The 24,134-nt window shown below is 37.0% G+C and overlaps 1 protein-coding gene across 4 annotated transcripts in view; it reads right to left on the reverse strand.

Annotated features, from left to right (window-relative positions):
- Positions 1 to 24,134, reverse strand: part of SPAG9 (sperm associated antigen 9) — a 133,677-nt gene that overhangs the window by 35,228 nt on the left and 74,315 nt on the right. For 3 of the 4 annotated variants that reach the window (XM_065897310.1, XM_065897309.1, XM_065897311.1), the window contains 3 exons: positions 8,090 to 8,297; positions 7,446 to 7,545; positions 2,111 to 2,232 (listed from right to left, as the gene is read on the reverse strand). In XM_065897310.1, the coding sequence (XP_065753382.1) occupies positions 2,111 to 2,232; positions 7,446 to 7,545; positions 8,090 to 8,297 (430 nt within the window). Of the gene's footprint in view, positions 1 to 2,110; positions 2,233 to 7,445; positions 7,546 to 8,089; positions 8,298 to 15,650; positions 15,693 to 24,134 lie in introns of all 4 variants that reach the window. The other variant, XM_065897308.1, reaches the window with a different exon arrangement.

Genomic DNA, 24,134 nt, shown 5'->3' on the forward strand with positions numbered 1-24,134 from the left:
GTCACTACACTTAAGGTGATATATTAAAACTTCTAATCTGGAACATTCTAAAGATAAATATATCAATATCTGCAAAAGGGAAAAGACAGTAGTTTACAGTCTATTTTTTTTTCAAAGTGGAAAGGAAATCAGAATTTTGCTTTTAACCTATTTATTATGCTTCATTTTCTGACTTAAAGAATGGAAGCTTTCGGAAAACACTTGATTTAAAAGACCACAATTATTTCTAAGTACTATGTGGCTTCTTAAGTCTACAGGGAAGAAAGTTTGGGGCCAATAACCTCAATAATGATATTACTCAATACTGGATTATGAGGAAGCAGAGAGTGTACAAAGAACATTTAAAAAGTACTTCATTCTGGTTAAATACAAAGGGGAAGCAAGAAGGAATTTTTTTTTTAGATGATGTATATTGATTCTGGTGGTGGTTATACAACTCTATGCATTTGTTAAAACAAAAAATTGAACCTCACTGTATATAAATCTGAATATAAGTTTAAACATTAAAAAATTCTTCTTTCTAACATTTTTTTGCATCTGCCCCCTCAATTTTTGCCAGGGAATCAGTTTCTTAAACCAATCAAATCTTAAAAGGAACTTTTCATGCATAATTTAATCTTAACAAAGAGTATAAATTTAAATGTAAAAATGGAGTGCTCCTTAAGAATTAATCTTTTAGCCTTTCTTGAGAAATACAAGCTCATTCAATTGCATCCAACGTTTTACTAAGACTTTAAATGGTGGGAGTCTATGTCTAACTCAGTTTTATTTACGTACTTTCAATCTCTCTTACTTTACATAAGACTGTGAGCTCTGTTTAGACAGAACTTGTATTTCCTTCAAAAAATACTTGTCGAGGACATAACTAGTAACCAATAAATTTAACATAAATGAATGCAAGTAACACCTCTCTAGGTTCACAAGAACTGACAAACAGCACCTTGTGAGAACAGTGTAATCTGTACTGAATTTACACTAAGGGATACAAAAAATGTTTGGAGACCAGAATCCATCCCAAAGGCATAGATTTGTTTTTAATACTATAACATTTTCCATTTCTGTAAGGTCTTAAGTTATAAGAAAGGCACACCAAAGCTAACTGACATGTCATGTAAGGTTTTCTTTTGGCCGCGCCTCATGGCTTGAGGGATCTTAGTTCCCCGACTAGGGATTGAACCTGTGCCCCTGCAGTGGAAGCACAGAGTCTTAATCGCTGGACATCCAGGGAAGTCCCATTCATGTAATTATTGTTGAAAGGAACTTTAGAGATCACCTAGAGCAGAGCAAACTTTTTCTGTAGAGGGCCAGATGGTAAATATTTTAGGCTTTGTAAACCACATAATCTGTTACAGACAACTTAACTCTGCTGTTGTGGGGTAAAAGAAACTATAAACAATCCGTGAAAAATGAGTGTGGCTGTGTGAACTCTACTCGTACACATCGGAGGTGAGCTGGATTTGGTCCATGAGCCGCAGCCTGTCCAACCCTTGAACTCTTTCTTTTTATGCACAAAGAAACTAATGCCCAGAGAGGTTAAGCTATTTGGCAAAGGTCACCAGATAAATAGTAGAAGAGCCAAATGCATTATCCTTTTCAAACCAGATATTCTTCAACAATACAAACTCTAAAATGATTACATTTCCCAAAGAGCTAAAACAGAATACTCTGTGAAATCTCAGAAAAATCAAGTGTTATAATTTCTTATTTAATTAAGGTCAACAGGATTTAATGAACGCTATTTAAGACAGGAATTAACTATCCATCAATCCATAAATCTACACATCTATACATATACCCCATATATACATGTATCACTGTGCTTCTTCTATGTAATACTGTTCTCAGAATATAGCAGGAGTTCAATAAATTGTGTGACGTGAATTCAAAATACAAACTAAAATGTAATTCAATTCTAGGCACATCCATAAGTGAAGATATTCTCATTTAAAACTTCCATTATCTCAAAGAATACATTCTTATTAATTATGTAAAAGTGCAATAACTCTGCCCCACTGGACAGTTAGAGACATTTTAAAGAAATTTTCAATTAAGTCATTTTAAAAATCTACTTTTAAAACAGTATGATACTACTTCAGATAAACTATCATACCTAGTAAATCTGCTCCTTCATCCACATCTCCAATTAGACCTGAACCAGCTGACGACAGTTCTTCAAAGAGAGACTCTGTATTGCGATCAAAAGCTTTGTTCTCTATGCCTTTGGTGGGAGTGCTAGGCAGAAAAAAAACAAAACCGAATCAACAAATATGCCAAAGATGTTTTCAACAGTGCAAAATGAATACAAAAGGCTAAGTTACATAGGAATTTTTAACCTGTAATTTACATTTAATATAAAATATAACTTAAAAGGATTTCTCAAGGGTGTCATAAGAGATTCCCATTAAACTCCACAGCGAGAACTGTTGATGAATATATAGAATGTTTTTGCAGGGAGATCCTAGCAAACACAAACAGTAAATGGCAGCTGAAAGAGAGCACTACTCTGCCTTGTTCAGGCACTGGTCTAAGTCCTTTCACGGACTACCTTATTAAAACCTTCACACCTACTCTACAAAAGATCTGCTGCTAGTATCCCAACTTTACAGAAGAGGAAACTAAAGAGGTTATGGAATTTGCCAAGATCGTCCAGCAAATGAGTCAAAGAGGCAGAACTCAAACCCAGGCAGCCAGGCTTCAGAATCCATGATCTTAACTACCATGGTCCACGTTGTCTGGGTATAAATTAGCATGGCCATTTTATTTTTCTTTTAAGAGCAACTTGGCAATATCAAAATTTAAAATGTAAATACCCACTGACCCAAGAACTTGATGTTAAAAAAATTCCTACAGGGAATTCCCTGGTAGTCCAGTGGTTAGGACTTGGTGCTTTCACTGCAGTGGCTGGGGTTCAGTCCCTGGTTGGGGAACTAAGATCCCACAAGCTGTGCAGCGTGGCCACAAATAAAAAAAAAAAATCCTACAAAGCCCCTGTCACAAGAAGGCAATTATGTACGTAAAAGGATGGTCAGAGCAGCAAAAAGTTGAAACAACCCAAGTGATCATTAACAGGGCACAGATGAAATAAGTTATGGACATACCTAAAAGTTTCAACTTTTAACTTTAAAAACATTTAAAATACAGCTTTAGAGCTTCCCTGGTGGCGCAGGGGTTGAGAGTCCGCCTGCCGATGCAGGGGACACGGGTTCGTGCTCCGGTCCGGGAGGATCCCACGTGCCGCGGAGCGGCTGGGCCCGTGAGCCATGGCCGCTGAGCCTGTGCGTCCGGAGCCTGTGCTCCGCAACAGGAGAGGCCACAACGATGAGAGGCCCGCGTACCGCAAAAAAAAAAAAAAAAAAAAAAAAAAAAAAAATACAGCTTTAGAAATGAAAGAAACCCATTATATAAAGGTGCTTTTTATAAAGCAAGTTGCAATACAGTATGTATAATATAAGCCCTTTTTGCAGGGGTATGGAGGAGAATGGGGAAATGTACGTGTTTGTGCATTAGTGTTACATTAATAGAAAAAAGTCTGCACAGGATTTCCAGTTAAATACGATGGACACAGTCATTTATTACCCAATAATTCAGAAACTCAACTGAAATGACAGTAAAGGAATTTAAAAAGTATACACCCACAAGGACATAGGGAACAGAAAAAGAAACTACAGCAGATGAAATGTGAACAAAATTATATAAGATAGAAAACAGATGGGCACACAGTAGAAATTGATTTAACAGACCAGACAAAGCTTCAACTTAAGCCATTAGTGTTTAGGAAGGAAGTCAGCATGCTGCCAGAACCCCTGAAAGGCTCAGGAATTGAAGGAACCAGCAATCTGCAGAGAGAAGCATGCAAGAGGGAACATAAGAGAGAGGGATGTGATGAAAGACAGCACAAGAAGCTATATGAGACCTAAATCCAACCCTCCAGGACAGTGAGACCTCCCTTCTCCTGGCATTGCTCCCTGAACAATGGAAGCCAAGGTTAAATGTTATAGGCAGAAAACTGGAGAATCCATGTCATTTACTTAAGTATGAGCAAAACAGCCACAGAGAACCAGACGATCAAAGAAAGCCTCTATCATAAAATTGAGTCCAAAACACTCAGAGTAAAAGGAGACAGTGAATGCAGACAACAGCAAAAACTTAAAAAAAAAAAAATTTATTTTATTTTCATAATAAAGTTACATCTGTAAGAGAACTGTAGGGTGTTATAAAAAGTAACTATCCATGAAAAACAAAAAAACTTTTAGAAAAAAAATTGACGAGGGTTGAAAGAGAAAGTTGAAGAAATCATCCAGAAATTATAACAAAAATAGAAGAGACAGAAAAGAGGGGAAAAAGGGAATTGTGAGGGTCAGTCCAGAATGTTCAATATCTACCTATTAAGTGTTCCAGAAAAAGAGAAGAAAAGACAACAAAAAGGAGAAATATGAGAAAATTTCTCAACGGGGAAATATGAACTTCCAGATGAAAGGACTACTGCAGATACAAAAGAAGATGCCTACATTGAACACATCATCATGAATTTTTAAAAAGGAAAAAACAAACAAAACGACAACAAACAGGGATAAAGATCCTAAAAGCTTACAGAGAATATATTAAAAAAGCAAGAATCCAAATGGCAACACTCCACTAAACATGACAATGAATTAATGTCCTCACAATTCTGAATAAAAACTTCTGAAGATTTCCCAACCTGGAATTCTATATCCAGCCAAACTATCATTCCTTTAAATGACGTTTATCACATTCAAGTTCTCAAAAAACTTACTTCCAAAACAGCCTTTGCCAGGAAAGCTAGTAAGAATATTTCTGTCAAAACAAAGGCATAAATCAAGAAGCTAGATGTCATGGTATCCAGGAAATAGAAGATGGAACAAAGGAGAGAAGTGAAAAGAATCCCCAGCATGAAAATGAGGGCAAATTCCAGGACCAGAGCAAACACAAAAATGTCTACATTGGAGAACGGTAACAGAAGGTTCCAGGAAACTGGTTTTATTTATATTTGGCCATTTTGAGAATGTTTACATTTATGATTCTGCAGGGTATCTGTTAGTGAATTAGTGATAGGTATGTAGAAACCTAAGCAAAAGAAACAAACAGAACAAAACCAAAAAAACCCTGAGGCTTTACTAAATTAAAGAAAAACGAAGTTGTAAAAGAAAGGAAATGTAATCATAGTATATTCTGTGGCTAGGCTGTTATTAGTATTTATATAATCGTAATGATATAAACAATGAACGTTAATTTAACAGAAACTGAGATATAATTATATTGGGAGGATGAAAGGAAAGATGATGGTTTAAAGAGCTATGCCCTATAAAGTCAATAGCTAATATTGCAGCCTTTTTTAAACCAAGACTCCTCATTTGATCCACAGAATACAGAAAATGATTTGAGTGACTATTTGCTCAATTCTCCCAAAGAAAGTATATAGCTAGTACTGTTCTAGATGCACAGGAGTATAAATATTTATTTATTTTTTGGCTGCAGCGGTTCTTAGTTACGGCGCACGGGATCTTTCGTTGCGGTACATGGGCTTCTCTCTAGCTGCGGTGTGCAGGCTCAGTAGTTGCAGTGTGCACAGGCTCCAGAGCGTGTGGGCTCTGTAGTTGCAGCACACAAGCTCTCTAGTTGTGGCACACGGGCCCAGCCGCCCCGCAGCTTGTGGGATCCTAGTTCCCTGACCAGGGATTGAACCGGCATGCCCTGCATTGCAAGGCAGATTCTCAATCACTGGACCACCGGGGAAGTCCCTGCACAGGAGTATAGCTAATTCATATATACAAGGGGTGCCTTAGGGCATTAGGACTTGATTTTCTCACTGAACCCCAACTGAGAAAGAGAGAGACCAAGGAAGAACAGCATAGGATGTGATTTAGATACCTGAAGATAAATACCCAAAGAGACCTGAGAAGTGATAGAGACTTCCTCTTGGGAGTGGGAATGAGGGGTCAGTAGGGGTAAGGGCCTACTACTGCCCTTCATATTTTGTATTATGATTTGACCTTAATACTGCCATACATGCTTTAGTCTAATAAAAATGTTTTTGATTTTCAAAAACAGGTTCAGAATGACAAGAGCGCACAACTGTTAGTAAGTAGCTGCATCTCTTAGGTTTAGGAGAGGATGAATAAGAAGCAAATTTCACTTTTTACACTCTGCATTGTTTAATTTCTTAAATAAACAATAAAGAAAAAAATCTTTCAATAGAGCACAGCCTTTGAAATCAGAGTCCTAGATTGAATCCCAGCTCCACCTCTTGCCAGCTTGGTAACCTTGGACAAGTTACTGTACAACTCTGAGCTTCCTTATCTGTAAAATGGGGGTGAAGACATCAACCTCATAAGGTTATAATTAAGATTAAATGATATAAAACAATAATGAAGGTAACAATAATGTTAGCTAACATTTATTGAACTGGACACTTTGCCAATGATTTAACATATATCGATTCATTTACTCCTTACAGCCATCTGAAGTATTATCATAATTCCCTTTTATGGATGAGGAAACTTACCTCAGATTCAAATCCAAGTCAGGATTTGAATGCATGTAGTCTTATTCTAGGCTCATGCTTTTTTTTTTTTTTTTTTTTTTTTTTTTTGCGGTACGCGGGCCTCTCACTGTTGTAGCCTCTCCCGTTGCGGAGCACAGGCTCCGGACGCGCAGGCTCAGCTGCCATGGCTCACAGCTCAGCCGCTCCGCGGCATGTGGGATCCTCCCAGACCAGGGCACGAACCCATGTCGCCTGCATCGCAGGCGGACTCTCAACCACTGTGCCACCAGGGAAGCCCTAGGCTCATGCTTTTTAACTGCTACTGCATATAATGTCTAGCAGTGATCAAAAAATGGCACATATTTTTATGGTCATTGTTAATTAATTAAAAAATAAAATTTATGGAAGAAATTAAAAGGCAGCAGCTCCTGTGTGACATTCTTGAACATCAGTATATTTCAGATGATCTTCATTAAGATGATACATACCATTCTCTTCTAACCTCTAAATAGCCTCCCCATGTAAAATGATACTAAAATGAGACTAATTTCTTCTAGTAATGAGATCATTACAGTTTTGAAGGGAATACATTGTCTTCTTCCTGATTGGGGGAAGGAATAAAGTTTCTTCAAATTATATTCTCCCCACTTTTGCTGTTATGTTTTTCCCAGTTCCACAAAGTAGGGAATACTCCTTGGCTGTCTTTTTTCCCCATCCGTCCACATGCTCCTAGTCCCTGATGCTGCAAAGGTAACACTTCACAGAAGATTTAAACTATGTACAATATCCAGCTTCAAAAAAGAGAAAACTGAAATATAACATCAACATTTCTTCAGCAAAACACTTGAATGCATTTTATCTGGTCGGAGACCAGGGGACAACAGTGTGCTTTGGGAGAGGAGAAAGGGAAGGATAAGATGTCCTAATCGGGCTTTTACAGTACCTTGAGCCTTTATATCCACTGAGATCTTTGTCCATATCCAACTCAGGAGTGGATTCAATGATTGCCTGAACTTCTGACTTCTCTTCATTTTCAGCAGAGTCTTAGGAAAGAACAAGATAACAAAAACAATGCATATAACACATACTGCCCGTTATGAAAATTGCTTCTATGGTTGTAAATACATCATTTGATCATAAAAAATTTTAAAGAGTTGATTCTAGGAAACACAAGGTTAGACAGACAATATGTCATATATTCAATTAACAGTAAATATGAGCAACTAAAAAATAACCAAAGGAAGTTTTCATTTGTGTTTCTCTGGACACAGTGCAGTGTACACCAGGCCAGAACTCACTGTTTTCCTTGTATTTAAGGGGTGAAATACAGAGAAATTAAAGACAAAGACTAATGACCTAAGGTAGGGAACAGAAAAAGAATGTCCTCCTGCCTTTCAGGCTCTCAACCCCTCAGCCACTGCCCCACCACTTTTCTCTCTCAAACTTTATGTAATCATCACATCTTAAAGCTTATTTACAATTGAATACAGTTTTATAAATCTATGGCAGTAACACCCCAAAGATGTCATATCCACATCTGGATTTATTGAATACTTTGTCAGTATGTAAATAAGTAGGGTCACTTACCTGTTGATACATTTCTAGTTTCTTGGACTACCTGTACTTCAATATGCTTGCTTCTCTCTGACTTATCTGGTGTATCTGCAACCTTCCCAAATCCTTCATTCTCTTCATGTAAGGGAGTATCACTAGGAATTGCTGCCACATCTGAAGCAGTTGTTGATGCTGGAGTGGTAGCTTTAGATCCTCCCTGGCTGACATCAGAAAGTTCATCCTACGAATAAATATAATTAGGGAAAACATTCTGACAAGTAATTTATTTAAAACTATCTTTTAAATGGGTTAGGAAACTTGAAAGAAAATTCTATTAAAAAACAGTAAGTCACTGATTACCAAAGGAAATCAATAAATAATCTCTGCAGATTATTTTCAAGTAATTAGGAAATATTTAAGCAATCATGTTTTTCCAGACATACATGAGATTCTTCTAAATAGAAGACCTGAAGATAAAAGTAGAGTGGCAGTATTAGCAATAAAATCATACATTACTGTCATCATCAGAGTCTGTAATGGCAGTCCTAATTTGTAAAATCATTTGATAATAAAGACTTGTTTCCAAACACTTAGAGCATGTACTGTGTGGTAGCTACTCTAAAACAGCAATGGAATAACAAGATTCTTAATCTCAGGATACAGTTTTGTAAACGGTGTTCTTAAAACATCCTGTATCCAGGGAATTCCCTGGTGGTCTAGTGGTTAGGTCTCCGTGCTTTTACTGCCAGTGGCCCGGGTTCAATCCCTGGTTGGGGAACTAAGATCCTGCAAGCTGCAAGGCGTCACCAAAAAGAGAAAACAAATCCTGCATCCAGATCACTTGAAGTGTTTGTAAAAAAGGGACAGATCCTAAGTCCAAGCCCAGACTTTAGGCAGTGGCATCAGGTAATCTGCATGTTTAACAAGCAATCCAGGTCATTTATATATTATCATTAAAATTTCACAACTACTTCTAAGATCCACAGATAGGCTTCAAGAAGTACATGCCCAGACTGAAAATTTATGCAAACATTTATGTACAATGAATTTTTCTAGGAAAAGAATCTACAACTTTTATCAGATTTCCAATGGGGTTTGTGACTCCAAAATAATCAAAAACGGCTGTCCACTAGCTACCAATAACGAGGCAGTTCTTTACAGCAAAGTACCCAGTCTTAGAGAGAATGGGACAAAATGTTTAGTACTAGTAATGATGATGATGATGATTAGGGTGAATTTAGTGAATTTACCAAATGTATAATTTTGGATAAGTTATGTATTCTTCCTATAGCTATGTTTTCTCATCTGTAAAATAGAGATAATGGTACCTAATTCATTGGATTATTCTAAATTTTTCTGTATAAAGACTTAGCGGTGTATTCACACATACCAAGTGTTTAAAATGTTGGCTATTTATTACAATTTATAACAATACATTATGCACAACTTTGAAAATTTGGCAATACATGCTTTTGGCCTAAGGAGAAAAAAAAGAATATATTAAATTGTGCTATGGTGGGGGATGATTATTAGTGATTTTTATTTCCCTCTTTCTTAACTTTTAAAGAACATGGTTTAAAATACATTATAGCTAAATCAACTATGGTTCAATAAAAATAAAATAAATTATAGCTATAAAAATAATGGAATAGAATCCAAGCAATTAAAAATAACTAACACTATACCAATCTTCCACTGTCTGAGAGATTTAGGTTATTTTAAGTGCTGAAAAGTAAGAGGGTGTTCAAGGTTAAGACTCTCTTCAAGTATAAGAAAACATTTTTTGACATATAGTCAACTTACACATGCTATGATGGACAGCAACTACAATGAAAGTAATCACACTCGGAGAACTTAACCATCACCAAACCTCTTAGCTTTACAACATTAAAATGTTTCATCTCCATTTTCTTCTCTTAATATTTTAATTTACTATAATGCATTTTGATGTATGGCTGAACTAATATAAATCAATTACCAGATGAGAACAAAGGGCATGCAAAAGAAAATATATTCTCTATGGCAAACCGAGAGCTCTTTATCCCTTCAATACTCCTCCCACCCACACTCTTCATCCCTATCCCAGGCTTTTGGAGGTTATTCCCCCCTTATTTTTGTTTTTAATAATGAGAAATCTATGAAGTCAGACTGTGACCTAGCATGTTGTACTCACTAAGAGTTTTGAGTATCTTAGCTCTTCTGGTGGGTTTAAGCTCTAACACGTGGATAAAACCCAAATATTTGCTGAAGACCGTCATGCTAGTACATTTTTGCTAGTCTCATTTTCTGACAGTTTATATTGTACTTGGACTTTTATAATAGTTGGTCAGCTACTGATTACTTATTGCTCATCAACATTTTAAGAAACATATATATCCATGACAGATGATCCATTTAGCAAAAACAAATCTCATCTGAGATTCAGAATCTATCAAAAGAAAAATAAAGTGGCATATCCATATTAGCATACAATACTTACTTGAAGTGAATTTTCAATGACATAGGAAAATATTATGTTAAATTGGAAAATATATATACTTTTAAGGAAATAATCAGAGATGGACAGAGGATGTTATTTATAACAGCAGAGAACTGAAAACAACTTAAATGCTCCAAAATAGGAAATTAAGAAAATTATAGAACATCCATACAACAGAATACTACGCAGCAATTTGAAAAACTGTGTTGTAGAAGAATACCTACTGAGATGGAAAATATTCACAATATTCTGTGAAGAGACTGGGGACTAAAACAGTTCTGTATAGTATAATCAACTAAGAATGGCTAGAAAGAGCTATGTCAGGACACTCATGACAATTCTAAAAGTGGCTGCCACTGGGTAGTTTGATAATGAGTGACTTTTGCTTTTACTATGCTCTTGTTAGCACTTCTAAATATATATATTTTTAAGTAAAAGAAAATTATAAAAGTCAGAATATAAATCTATATATGAAGTACGGTCTCAAAAACAATTTCTACTTATTTGTTTGTATGGCTGCGTTGGGTCTTCATCACTTTATTTATTTATTTATTTATGGTTTCTCTTGTTGTGGAGCACGGGTTCTAGGCACGTGGGCTTCAGTAGTTGCAGCACTCAGGCTCAGCAGTTGTGGCGCACAGGCTTAGTTACTCCACAGCATGTGGGATCTTCCCAGACCAGGGCTCGAACCCGTGTCCCCTGCATTGGCAGGAGGATTCTTAACCACCGTGCCACCAGGGTAGTCCCTCAAAAACAATCTCTTTAGGTATATAAAGAGACTAGAGATAGTAAGTTTTACTATAACTAGATGAAATTCTCTTTTCAATTTGAAAGTTTTGAGAAAAGAAAATGATTTATACGATTTATGAGTTGGGACTATCCATTCATTATTGCCTTGTGTTTAAAATAACTTTGATTACAAATATTGCAATATTAACCATATGCTAATAAAATCAGCTTAATTACACAGCCAACTATTTTCTTTTGTGCATCTCAAATACAGGGCTGATATCCAATGGGAAGAAAGGCAAATCAAATACATTAATAGTTCAATCCTCTATCACCTCCTCCCCTGTAAAAATTAAAAGACAATATTATTTGACTATTTCCTGGAGCTGGAGACTGGCACCTAATACAAAAGTATCTGATAAAAATTTCATAAAGCTGGGCTTCCCTGGTGGCGCAGTGGTTGAGAGTCCGCCTGCTGATACAGGGGACACGGGTTCATGCCCCGGTCCGGGAAGATCCCACATACCGCAGAGCGGCTGGGCCCGTGAGCCATGGCCGCTGAGCCTGCGCGTCCGGAGCCTGTGCTCTGCAATGGGAGAGGCCACAACAGTGAGAGGCCCGCGTACCGAAAAAAAAAAAAAAATTCATCAAGTAAATTAGCTTGTTAGAAGTTGAGTCTGGAAAACTGACAATAATATTTCTGGAGCCAAAGAGGACTACAGTGAAAACAACTAGAAGTCACCCTGAGTACCACTCTCTTGGCCATTGTTTTGATGTGTACTCTATTTAACAGAAAAAATAGAAGTGGCATTATTTTGGTTAATCTAACAGCCTGGCTAATTCACATTTATGTTATCATATACATGAATTCCCAAGCTTTAAAAGTTTAAAATATAAAGTACATTTAAAAATTAATATAAAGAGTCCAGGTTCTGATGAAGTTCTGATGGACAGCACTTAAACCCATCAAAACTATGGATTCAGAAAGCCCTAGAGAATATCAAGTTCATCTACAATGAGAAAATTATATGCCTTTGAAGTTATTTGAAAAATAACTGGAGGTCGATCTTGACCTTGTTGTTTCCATTTATCTCTCAAATAAAAGTCAAGTAGAGAAATTATTTCCTCTTCCTTCATATCACCCTACCCCACAAAGTCTAGCTATTTTTACCTTAAAAAAAATTATGTAGTAATTTAAAAGTTCACAATATAAACAGCTTGGCAAAAGCCCTCTTCCCCAAAATCATTTGTGGATCTGGGAGTATGAAATAAAGTAACCAGGAGAGAGCTGAACCTAAAACAGGAAAAGGACTCTGACACTTCAGGGGATCTCAAGATTTAGGGCTACAAGGAAGTGGTAAATTAGGATCTGCTTAGAAGATGGTATTTTAAAATGCTATCCAAATAACATGAGATTATTGATCTGTAACTCACTTCCCTTTTATACTTTTACCACATAAAAATATTTTACACACATTAAAATAGCTCACAGTGTGGGCTGTACTTCTGACAGCTGGATCCCAGGGACAGACCATGAGAGCTGAAGAGGGAAAAGCTCTGAATTTTAGGGAATAGTTTTCAAAAGACGTATTTCTCCTTGGTCTCCCAGATAGTGGAGACATAAAGCTCCCAAGATTAGCAGGAAAGCAATGAGGTGGGAAGTCTCTGTCATGTGTTTGGCCAAGGGCACAATATTCTTATATTGTATCTCCTATGGAAGAAATTATGAAATTCTGTCACTAACTATGCCTCCAACTAAAGATAGAAGGAAAAAAGACAAACCTAAATATTAGCCGGCTAAAAGATAAAATGTACCACTTTCGGTCAACAATGAGTTCATATGATACCAGGTACAAAATGAGGGAAAATGTTTTACTAGGACCTAAATGGAAACTGGAAGCATTTACATAAATTATTCAACATAAAGTTATAGGGGAGCTGCATGCTGTAGTTTTGCATTCACTCTGTGACTTCTGGAGACTTCTAATTCCCATATGCTGGTCATACGCCAGGTGTACTGTTTTGGCTAATAGTTTTGACTACAAATGCTGCTCTATTTATCTGAAGACCACTGGCCTATCAATTTCAACTGCCTGATGCCATTAAGATATCCTCTCCAATGACACAGGTGGGTGCCAAAAATGGAGACTCACCAGGTGGTCAAGTCTCTTTCTGATAAACATTACTTGTTTTGTAACCCCATTCCCATTCCTTCAGTCTTTAAGAAACTCTTACATTGCAGGCTGTCATGTCACCGGAAAATGCCCACAAAAACGAGCAACCTGACTTGGGGTTCCAGTGTTATAACTATAAAGGAATGGCACTCTTGTGCAACAAAACAAAATAACAAGTGCTGGTGAGATGTGAAGAAATTAGGACACTTGTGTACTGTTGGTGGGGTTGTAAAATGCTGCAACTGCTCTGAAAACAGTATGGAGTTTCCTCATAAAATTAAAAATAGAACTACCACATGACCCAGCACTACCCCTTCTGGGTATAAAACCAAAAGATTTGAAAATTGGGATTCAAAGAGATATCTGTATACCCATGTTCACAGCAGCACTATTCATAGTAGCCAAGAGGTAGAAGCGACCCAAATGTCCATTGGGGGATGAAATGGATAAACAAAACGTGGTATATGTATACAATGGAATATTATTCAGCCTTAAAAAGGAAGGAAATCCTGTCACATGCTACAACATGGATGAACCTTGAGGACATTATGCTAAGTCAAATAAGCCAGTCACAAAAGGACAACTACTACATGATTCCACTTATATGAGGTATCTAAAGTGGTCAAATTCATAGAAACACTAAGTAGAGTGGTAGTTGCCAGGGCTGAGGGCAGAGGGAAAGGGGAGTTGTTGTTTAATGGGTATAGAGCTTCAGACGTGCAAGACAAAAAAGTTCTAGAGATCTGTTTCACAACAATGTGAATACTGTTAACACTACTGGACTGTATACTTAAAAATGGTTAAGATAGTAAATTTTATGTTATACGTTTTTTTATCACACAAAAAAACAGAACAGGTGTCATTACTTTTAGCTTCACTTGAGATACCATAGTGAAAACAATCTGGTCTTTGTGCTATTTTCCTACTGGTTTTAGATTATCAGGCTGAAAGTCTATATAGGCCTTTACAAGATACTTTCAGATGTTCCATTTATCAAATGCCTCCCGTACCCAGTGCTGTACAGAATACATATGTCATGTGTTATCTGGCATTGCCCCATTACAATTTATGTTCAGAAAGACTATAAAGTAAGTTCACAAGTATAAAAATAAATTATCCCACTAAGGACAACTTAGAAATGTTCCAATACAGTGTTTTCCTAAGTAGCCGCCTGATTTCATCTGAAATAAGCTTTAAAAAGGGGGCAAGCAACTCTGCTACGTAAGTTTGTCTTTAGCTTCAAAGATTTTAAGCCTAATGTAAGTAAAAGACAAAATTATAGAGTAACTAGCCCAATGGATACCCACTATAACACTTATCACCTTATATTTAATTTCTATGTTTACATTTCTTTCTCCCCAAGTTAAGGTTGTGCCCAAAACAGTAGTTTTAACACTCTTTTGATTTACAACTCTACACCATAAGAGAATCACAAAATTCTGTGTATACAAGTATTTTATGGAGAGCTTCGTATCTTTGATTTGATTCCTAGAGGAAACACTGAGAAGCATAATTCTAGACACATTTAGGTGAAATAAGTCTGGATGTAAATAATACTGTAGGTTCAAAAAAATTTAGAGAGGCACGGATGACCTACCTCTGAAGGTATTTCTGAAAAAGACACTGTTCCACTGTCATGGACCTGCTGAAGGCCTTACCCTGGTTAACCCTGACCTAGTAGGTAGGAGAAAGTCTTATTTTGTCTTTATATCCCCAGGGTCTAGCATATCAAGCCTGACATGAAGTACGCTCTCAAAAGATGTTTGCTGAATGAAGCTGAATGGGGCCCTGACTGGGGCTGAACAAATCTGTTTAAATAGGGAGGCAGCCCATGGTAAAATGACATACTAGGCTGTCTCCAGGATACATACAAGTTATGTACATTCTGCCCTGAGGAAGGTATTTGTGCAAAGCATACACGTTTTCTTACCTAGAGCTGGAAAAATAGAAATAGGCTGAATTTCCACAGGATTTACTTATTATTTTCTCCTTTATTTCAAAATGCTGACTTTAGAGAGGAGTAAATTACAGATTACAGTAAAGCCCTAGCAACCACTGTAGAAGAAACAATTTTCTTTTTTATTTCAGGGAATAACATCAGCAGTCTTCCAAACTGAGCACTTGATGTCTTGAAAATAGCAGCTGAGAAAGTACCCAAAAGTTAATCACTTTCATTTACTTTTTACAAAGCATTTTGGAACCCCATTCTCACCTCCTGTACTATAGCCTTCAGAGGTTCAGGACTACTGCTGACCTGAGAAGAGGGAAAGATTATAAAAGAGAAAAAAAAAATCATGTATTTACTAGGTGTTAGCATATTTCTAAGTATCTTTGGCTTGTGCTACCTCTCAGAATAACAAGATCCATCTCTTTTATCTACTTTGTTAAAATGAGGGTTTGGGGGTTTTGTTTTGTTTTGACTTAAAATCACCTCCTTTAAGCCTCTTTTTTAAGCCATCTCACGACTCAAAAACCACCTCTTGGGTCTTGTCTTACCTTATACTTTGTCAATAAGCAGTTTATCACTTAACCCTTTTTTCTATTCACACAGCTGTGTGAAATCTTCCTGAAATTTATCCTAATCATCTTGAGTAATTAACATAATAAACATTCCAGTTTAGCATACTTGGAAACATTAACCACACTCTTCTTCCCTCCCGCCCCTCACTTCTGAAACTGTTAAGAGAACACTAACAATCGAAGGGTCACCAAGATTCAAGTCCTTTTTCACAAAAACATCTATTTACTCATATTCTTCATTTCTATCTGTACATTTGCCCTCTTTGAGACAAAAGTGTTTTTCTTAAACACAAAGCAACTTCAAGTTTTAAATATTCTTAGTCTGGAAATCCATCAAAGTCTTTTGAAAAGTCTAAAATACAGCTCTCCTAGCTCTCTGTTAATTCCCACAAAAAAAACCCACAGATGAGCAAGGCATGATTCACTTTTTTTCTTTTTTTTTTTTAAATTGAAATATAATTGACTTACAATACTATACTAGTTTCAGGTGTACTACATAGTGGTTTGATGTTTTTAGACATTACAAAATGATCACCACGATAAGTCTAAGTACCATCTGTCATCATACACAGTTAATTCAATATTATTGACTATATTCCCTATGCTGTACATTACATTCCTTTGACTTCTTTATTTCATGAATGTAAGTTTGTACCTCTTAATCTCCCTCACCTATTTCACTCATCACCTCATGCCCCCTCCCCTCTGGCAACTACCAATTTGTTCTCTGTACCTATGAGTCTGTTTCTGTTTTGTTATGTCTGTTCATTTTGTTATGCCTGTTCGTTTTGTTCTTTGAGGTTCCACACATAAGTGAAATCACATGGTATTTGTCTTTCTCTGTCTGACTTTTCTCACTTAGCATAATACCCTCTAGGTCCATCCATGTTGTCACAAATGGCAAGATTTCATTGTTATATAGTTGGATGATATTCCATTTGATCTATAGCATGATTCACTTTATACAAACCAGACTGCCTCTCCCTTAATATCTGTTTACATGATCTTTGATTCTGGATTCTCATCTTCAACTCTTCTCAACTATCATTTCATCAAAAGCTAGGTAAATAACTCTCTAAATAAAAATGAAAAGACTGTGAACATAACATTTTAAAATGAGAAACAAAAAGCAAGCTGCAGGAAATACTTAGAGCATAAACCCATTTGTCGTTTTGGTTTTTTTTTTAAGATTTTTTTTTTTTTTGATATGGACCATTTTTAAAGTCTTTATTGAATTTGTTACAATATTGCTTCTGCTTTTTTTGGTTTGGTTTTTTTGGCCACAAGGCATGTAGGACCTTAGCTCTCCGAACAAGGATCAAACTGGCACCCGCTGCATTAGAAGGCTAAGTCTTAACCACCTAGACTAAGTCCCTAAAACCATTTATCTTACAAAGACATATCATGAGTATGTATTATCTATGTACATGTATAAAGAAAAGGGTATGAATGCTATACCAGCTATTCACAATGACTGAGGCAAAGGAATGGAATTTAGAGTTGGACAACTATACATTTTTACTCTAGATTTTCGATATTATTTGATTGTGAGACATTATTAATATGACTTTTAAAAAAATTATTAAGCCTACTTCCTAAAATATTTGGACTCTGAGCAACTTTACAACATTTCTAGCATCTGGCATTGTGTGTGACCTGGTAGGCATCAAAATTTTTTAATGCAAAAAGCAAGGTAATTCTTCTTCAACAGGAAATACTTAGAGCTATTTTTCTTATTCTAAGAGTTTGTTTAAACATTAAATATCAATAGTAATAAATACTCATGTGCCAATTACCTCAAAAAAAGTCACATTAGAAACATAAGCTTTAAATACCATCATTTTTAGATAGTGTTGTTTATTTGGAGTTTTACCATTTTTCATTCTCAACATACACTAGCATCTTCGTCAATAAACAACACAATAAATATGCCAAAAAGAGGAAGAAAATCTCATTGATTAACACCAAGAAAGAACTAATTCCACTGCCTCTTCTCTAAGCAAGAGTTTAAAAGGGGAGAAAGTATGTACCCTATAATTCTGTCAGTTATACCTCAATAAAAATGAATGGGCAAGTACCAAAATATTAAGAAGAGTAAATCTTAACTCCCTTTTCCCTTCAAACTGCAATTGTCAGCTGTGGATGATTCCTGAAGTTATCTAATGAGGATATATGGGAGTGGGAAAGTTTGTAAATAAAAACTGAAGTTATAGAAGAAATTCCTTGCCCTCTGTCCCAAGCAAAACCAACCTGAAATATTACAACATATAATCCATTTTTCTTAAAATTCTATTTTTATTTTACCCTACTGTAAACACTAATGTAAAAATCCAAAAGGAGATAATGTATACTATAAACTAATGGAAAAGCCCAACATAAGCATCAACAGAAGAAAGGGCCTAGAAGCAATCACATTCCAACCGGTAAGCACATTTAGTGCCTAGACCTTGGTTCCTAAATACCATTCTACAATAAACAGAACAGGCTTCTTGGAGAAGCACTTGACTGCACAGCAGGGGCAGGGAAAATGCAAGAGCCTGGAGCATCTGATGGTGTCAGGAAGGAAGGACTCAAAAGAGTATGGGCATGTCGAAAGGGTATAGGATGTCTCCTGAAAGAGCTCCTGATGTCCAAGGCTGAAACACTCTGAGCAACAAAATAAATAGTAATGGGACTTCCCTGGTGGTGCAGTGGTTAAGAATCCGCCTGTCAATGCAGGCGACACAGGTTCGATCCCTGGTCTGGGAAGATCCCACATGCCCGGGAGATACTAAGCCTGTGCGCCACAACTACTGAGCCTGCACTCTAGAGCCCATGAGCCACAAATACTGAGCCCGTGCACCACAACTACTGAAGCTTGCGCACCTAGAGCCAGTGCACCACAACAAGAGAAGCCACCGCAATGCGAAGCCTGCACACCGCAAGGACAAGTAGGCCCCGCTCGCCACAACTAGAGAAAGCCCACGTGCAGCAATGAGGACCCAAAGCAGCCTAAATAAATAAGTTAATTAATAAATAAATAGTAATAGCATTGGATAACCTACAGAACAAAATAATACCTTTGAGTTCAAATATGAAGGAAAGAAGGGAGGGAGTGAGCAGCTCTCTCTCCCCAAAGAATTACAGTTAATGAATGTCGGATGAAGAAAATAGAAAATAAGCATTACAACACCACAGTAATAATTATTGTAGGTAAGGTTCACTGATGCACATTAAAATCAGTAAATGAAAGTTTGAGGAGAAGCAGGATATTGGCTCAGTCTCAAAATATATCCACCAAGATATTAATTAAATTATAAACAGAAAAACAGTAACTTTACAGTGAAGAAATCCAACACACACCAGCTGAACCAAGCAATCGAGGTTAACATCACCACTACGGCATTCTGCAGTATTCTTGCCAAAAATATATAGCCTCAATCTAATCATAAGAAACCATCAGAGAAGCCCAAATTGAGAGCTATTTTACACAATAACTAACCAGTACTCTTTAAGCCTGAAGGTCATGAAGACAAGGAAAGGCTGAGAAACCGTCAAATGTTAGAAGAGACTGAGGAAACATAACTCAGTGCAATGTGGGATCCTGGATTGCATCCTGGAACTGAAAAAGAACAGCAGTGGGAACATTGGCAAAATCTGAATACAAGTCTGTAGTTCAGCTAATAGTATTGTACCAATGTTAATTTCTTAGTTTTGATAATCTTACCATGGTTAGTTAACATACCAATGTTGGGTAGGTGATGGGTATCGTTCCTTCTGTACTATTTTTGCAACTTTTCTATAAGTCTAAAATGTTTCAAAATGAAAAGTTAAAAACAAAACAAACCAAGAGCTTTAACTGTTTGGAAATTTAAAATCACACATGCGTTTTACAACAGGATCTTTAATCACAAAAGACACAGGAATAAGGTTTAACTACTATAGAGTTTCAAGCTTGGGAAAACTAAAGAAATAGGAACAATTTAACACAAATGGAGGAGGATGGAAAATTCTTCTAAACAATAATGCTGGCTCTGTTCAGAAATTTTCCATTCTGCATGCTAAGCACGTCCCCTGACGAATGCAGCACACATTGACCACTGGCTTTATATACCAAACCCTGCTAACAAGACCTTCTCACAGCAGTTCCACTGAAGTATTTCAAGTCATGTGGTTTCAAAAGTACTCTTTAAAACTTTCACAAGTAGGTATCAATCCAATTGCTTTTTAGCTCAAATTGTTTTTCTCAGTTCTAAAAGTCACATTCTACTAATAACCAACAACCCAGGAGACTCTAAAGGAAAAAATAATACTTTTTCGGAGTATATATACATATGTGTATACTCACACACGTCTTTAGGCATGCGCAGGTGCATATACATGCATAGGTGTATATATACATATACATGTGTACATGTGAAACTAGATGGAATCTATGAAATCATTGCCAAAGTGATACTAACCAAGGTCTAGAAAACAGCATGAAAATTTTATGTGTAGGATATTTTAAATGATATTTAAAACACTTTGTTCTCTTTCTATACTTGGGCACAAGGGAGAGATATCTGAACTCTAAACTTGTAAAGCAATGAAGAACTTATACAACATAGCTGGTGAGAATACAAACAGCTACCATCCCTTTGGCAGACAATTTGGTGATACCTAGCAAAATCTTAAATACATGCTTTAATCCAGCAATCCCACTTATGGGAATTATAAATACAAGTACTAAATTATGTACAAGGTTATTCAATGCAGCATTGCTTGTAATGGCAAAAGATGAGGAAAAACTGAGATGTCCTGTCAATAAAGTAGATTTTAATGGCAGATGGGATATGTGATCCCTTTCCCCTGGCCCTTCCTCAATAATTCTGATGTATCATTCATCGCCCTTCACTCCGTTGTTTGCAATTTTTTTCTCTCGGACTCCTCTTCTAAGCACACAAACAACCCAGTCTCGCGCCTTCTAAGAGTATTTTTCCCTTCACCCTGCCAACTGAAAACATCTTTTCACTGTCCTCCCACCACAACCACCTTTCTTGAGTAATATACACTCTCGATTTCCTCCTTCGTGAATATAATTCAGTTGGATGAACAACCTTACCTTAACATTTTTGCCCATTTCCACCCTAGCATTTTTATAATACATTTTCAACAGAAAATGTCATTTAACATAAGAAGTTCCTTTTTACCAATTTTGCTAGTGGCCCCCCATTAAGAAATTTCTGTTAATGATACAATATAAAATTCCTCTGCTTTCTGCCTTAAACTGATCTCTAAACTCGATTTGAGGACCATCAAAAGGTGTCAGGTGAAGCTTCATGTAAGCTGTGGCATTTAGATTGGCCTTGAAAGAATACTTCTACTGGTGGTAACCTAAGCAGGATACAAATATGTATGTGGGAAAACTATATAGAAAAGGATGCACAGGTGTGGAGTTCAGGAAAGGGGTCAAGGTCAGAAATTCAAACTTGTGAACACTGATGGGTGAATGGTATTTACAGACATGAAACTTGAGCTACCCACATTAAGTAGAGGAGGGGGCTAAAATTTAAGCCCTAGAGAACTACAACATTTAGAGGTGCAAAAGCAGCAATGGAAAAGGACCTGTGAAGAAAACCAGAGAGAGAGGGAGAGGGGGAGATGGGAGACAGAGGGAAGGGGGAGGGGGAGGGGAGGGGGAGGGGAGAGAAGAGAAAGAGAAAGAGAAAGAGAAAGAGAAAGAGAAGTATCCTGGGAGCAAAGTGAAGAAAACATTTCAAGAAGCAGAAAGTGGGCGTCCCTGGTGGCGCAGTGGTTAAGAATCCGCCTGCCAACGCAGGGTCACAGGTTCGAGCCCTGGTCCGGAAGGATCCCACATGCCACGGAGCAACTAAGCCTGTGTGTCACAACTATTGAAGCCCATGTGCCTAGAGCCCGTGCTCCACAACAAGAGAAGCCACCGCAATGAGAAGCCTGTGCACCGCAACGAAGAGTAGTCCCCGCTCACCACAACTAGAGAAGGCCTGCGTGCACCAACAAAGACCCAACGCAGCCAAAAATAAAATAAATAAATTTTTTTACAAAAGAATGATAAAAAACAATTAAAAAATAAAATTAGAAGAAAACTAAGTTGGAAGGACAAATTTTATTTAAAAAAAAAGCAGAAAGCATTCAAATGTGTCAAATGCTGCCACAAGGCAAGATGGGAATGAGAATTTTCCATCACACTATTTATTTATTTATTATTTATGGCTGTGTCCGGTCTTCGTTGCTGTGTGCAGGCTTTCTCTAGTTGCGGCGAGCAGGGGCTACTCTTCGTGTGGTATGCAGGCTTCTCATTGTGGTGGCTTCTCTTGTTGTGGATCACGGCCTCTAGGCATGCGGGCTTCAGTAGTTGTGGCACGAGGTCTCAGTAGTTGTGGCTCATAGGCTTAGTTGCTCTGCAGCATGTGGGATCTTCCTGGACCAGGGATCGAACCCGAGTCCCCTGCATTGGCAGGGAGATTCTTAACCACTGTGCCACCAGGGAAGTCCCCATCATACTATTTAGAGAGATGGATATTTTGGGTAACCGTGAAAAAAGGCACATTGGTGCAGTAGGTAGCACTGAAGTCTCAGAGGAATGGGATGAAGAGAAAAAAAAACATTCTTCAAACACACCAAAGTCTGTCCCCACCTCGGGGTCTTTACAGATGCTAGTTGATTGTCCTGAAACACACAGTCTGCTGGACCTTTCCATGCACCTGTACCTTCTTCATTTCAGGGCACAAGTCACCACCTCCAAGAGGCCTTCCTTCATCACTCTAAAATAAGCACTCCTCCTTACTAATTACTCTCTAGCCCCTTACTTAGCTTTTTAAAAATAGTACATAACACTACTTGAAATTCCACGATTTCATTTATTTGTTTGTTTGCTGATTTCCCCCACAAAAATACAATAAGAAAAGGAATAATATGTACAAATACTTCTTTTTAAGAACAACTTGTATATTTTTCTAGGTGCATGAGTCCTGGCAGATTTTCCAGTACAGCTGTCCCTTGGTATCTACAGGGGATTGTTCCAGGACTCCCTGTGCATACCGAAATCTAGATGCTCAAGTCCCTTATATAAAATGGTATAGTATACCTGAAGATTTCAGGTATACTATATAGGACTGGATTAAATAACAATCTTCTCTTTAAGGTATCTTTTTGTATAGTAGTGAAAATACAGTTACCATATGGTATACATTTTTGATGTCCTACTGCTACTTAATTTTGTTCTGGGAAAGGGACATGGCAAGTAGGCGATTGAGAGCTGGGTGTTTTGGAAGATCTATTAAACCAACAGGCAGGCTAAAAAAGTCAGTGTGGCCATAGGGCTAAGAATGAGAAAGCCTCCTAGTAGCATCACTGTGGACACTGAGCAGCTGCATAATTACCTTCTAATAAAGTGAGCAAAAAAGAAAGGAGAATGAAAAAAAGGTGAGGTTAGGCCTACTGTTAAAAATACTTTTCAGTGAGAGCAAAGCTATGAAATATTTATTGACTGTTCACTGTTTTGAGCACATTTCAGAGGTCAATGGAATGATTCTAAATGCCTCTACCTACTAGAGCTGAAAAACAGACCATTTACATTATCTTCAAAAGAGTCTTTCTAACACCTAAAACAAATAATTCATTTGACAGACATGTTCTGAATGACGATTATGTGCTAGACACCTTTTCTAAGTGCTAGGGATACAGCACTAAACAAACCGCATGGCTTTGGAGAGAAACAAAGTAAATAAGTAAATGACTTCATAATTTAGAAGTATCATAAGAGCTATCTATATAAGTACTTAAACCATGATAAGTAATTTGGAGAAAAAGAGACCAGAAAAAGGAGATAAAGACGTAAGTAACTCACCTGTATTCACTGTAGGTGGCCTGTTTGTTTTATGACAGAGTAGATTTTCTAATGTAACAAGGTTCCTTTATAATCAGTGTTCCCTTTATAAATATTGCACTTTATAAGATATATACTGTAACTTCAATTATTCTCAATTATTAGTATATCTCCACTCTTAGAATATATTATTATTTATATTTATAACTTATTTGGTGACAAGATCTTGGTCAAGAACATAATCTATAATGAACTAACAGCAGGCCTTTTTAGCTAAACACAATGAACTTTGGGATATTGCTTTATGAAGGTTTTGAGGAACGTATCATGGGGGGTTTTTTTGTTTTT

The sequence above is a fragment of the Phocoena phocoena genome, chromosome 19 (assembly GCF_963924675.1).
Source record: "Phocoena phocoena chromosome 19, mPhoPho1.1, whole genome shotgun sequence".
NCBI lineage: Eukaryota > Metazoa > Chordata > Mammalia > Artiodactyla > Phocoenidae > Phocoena > Phocoena phocoena.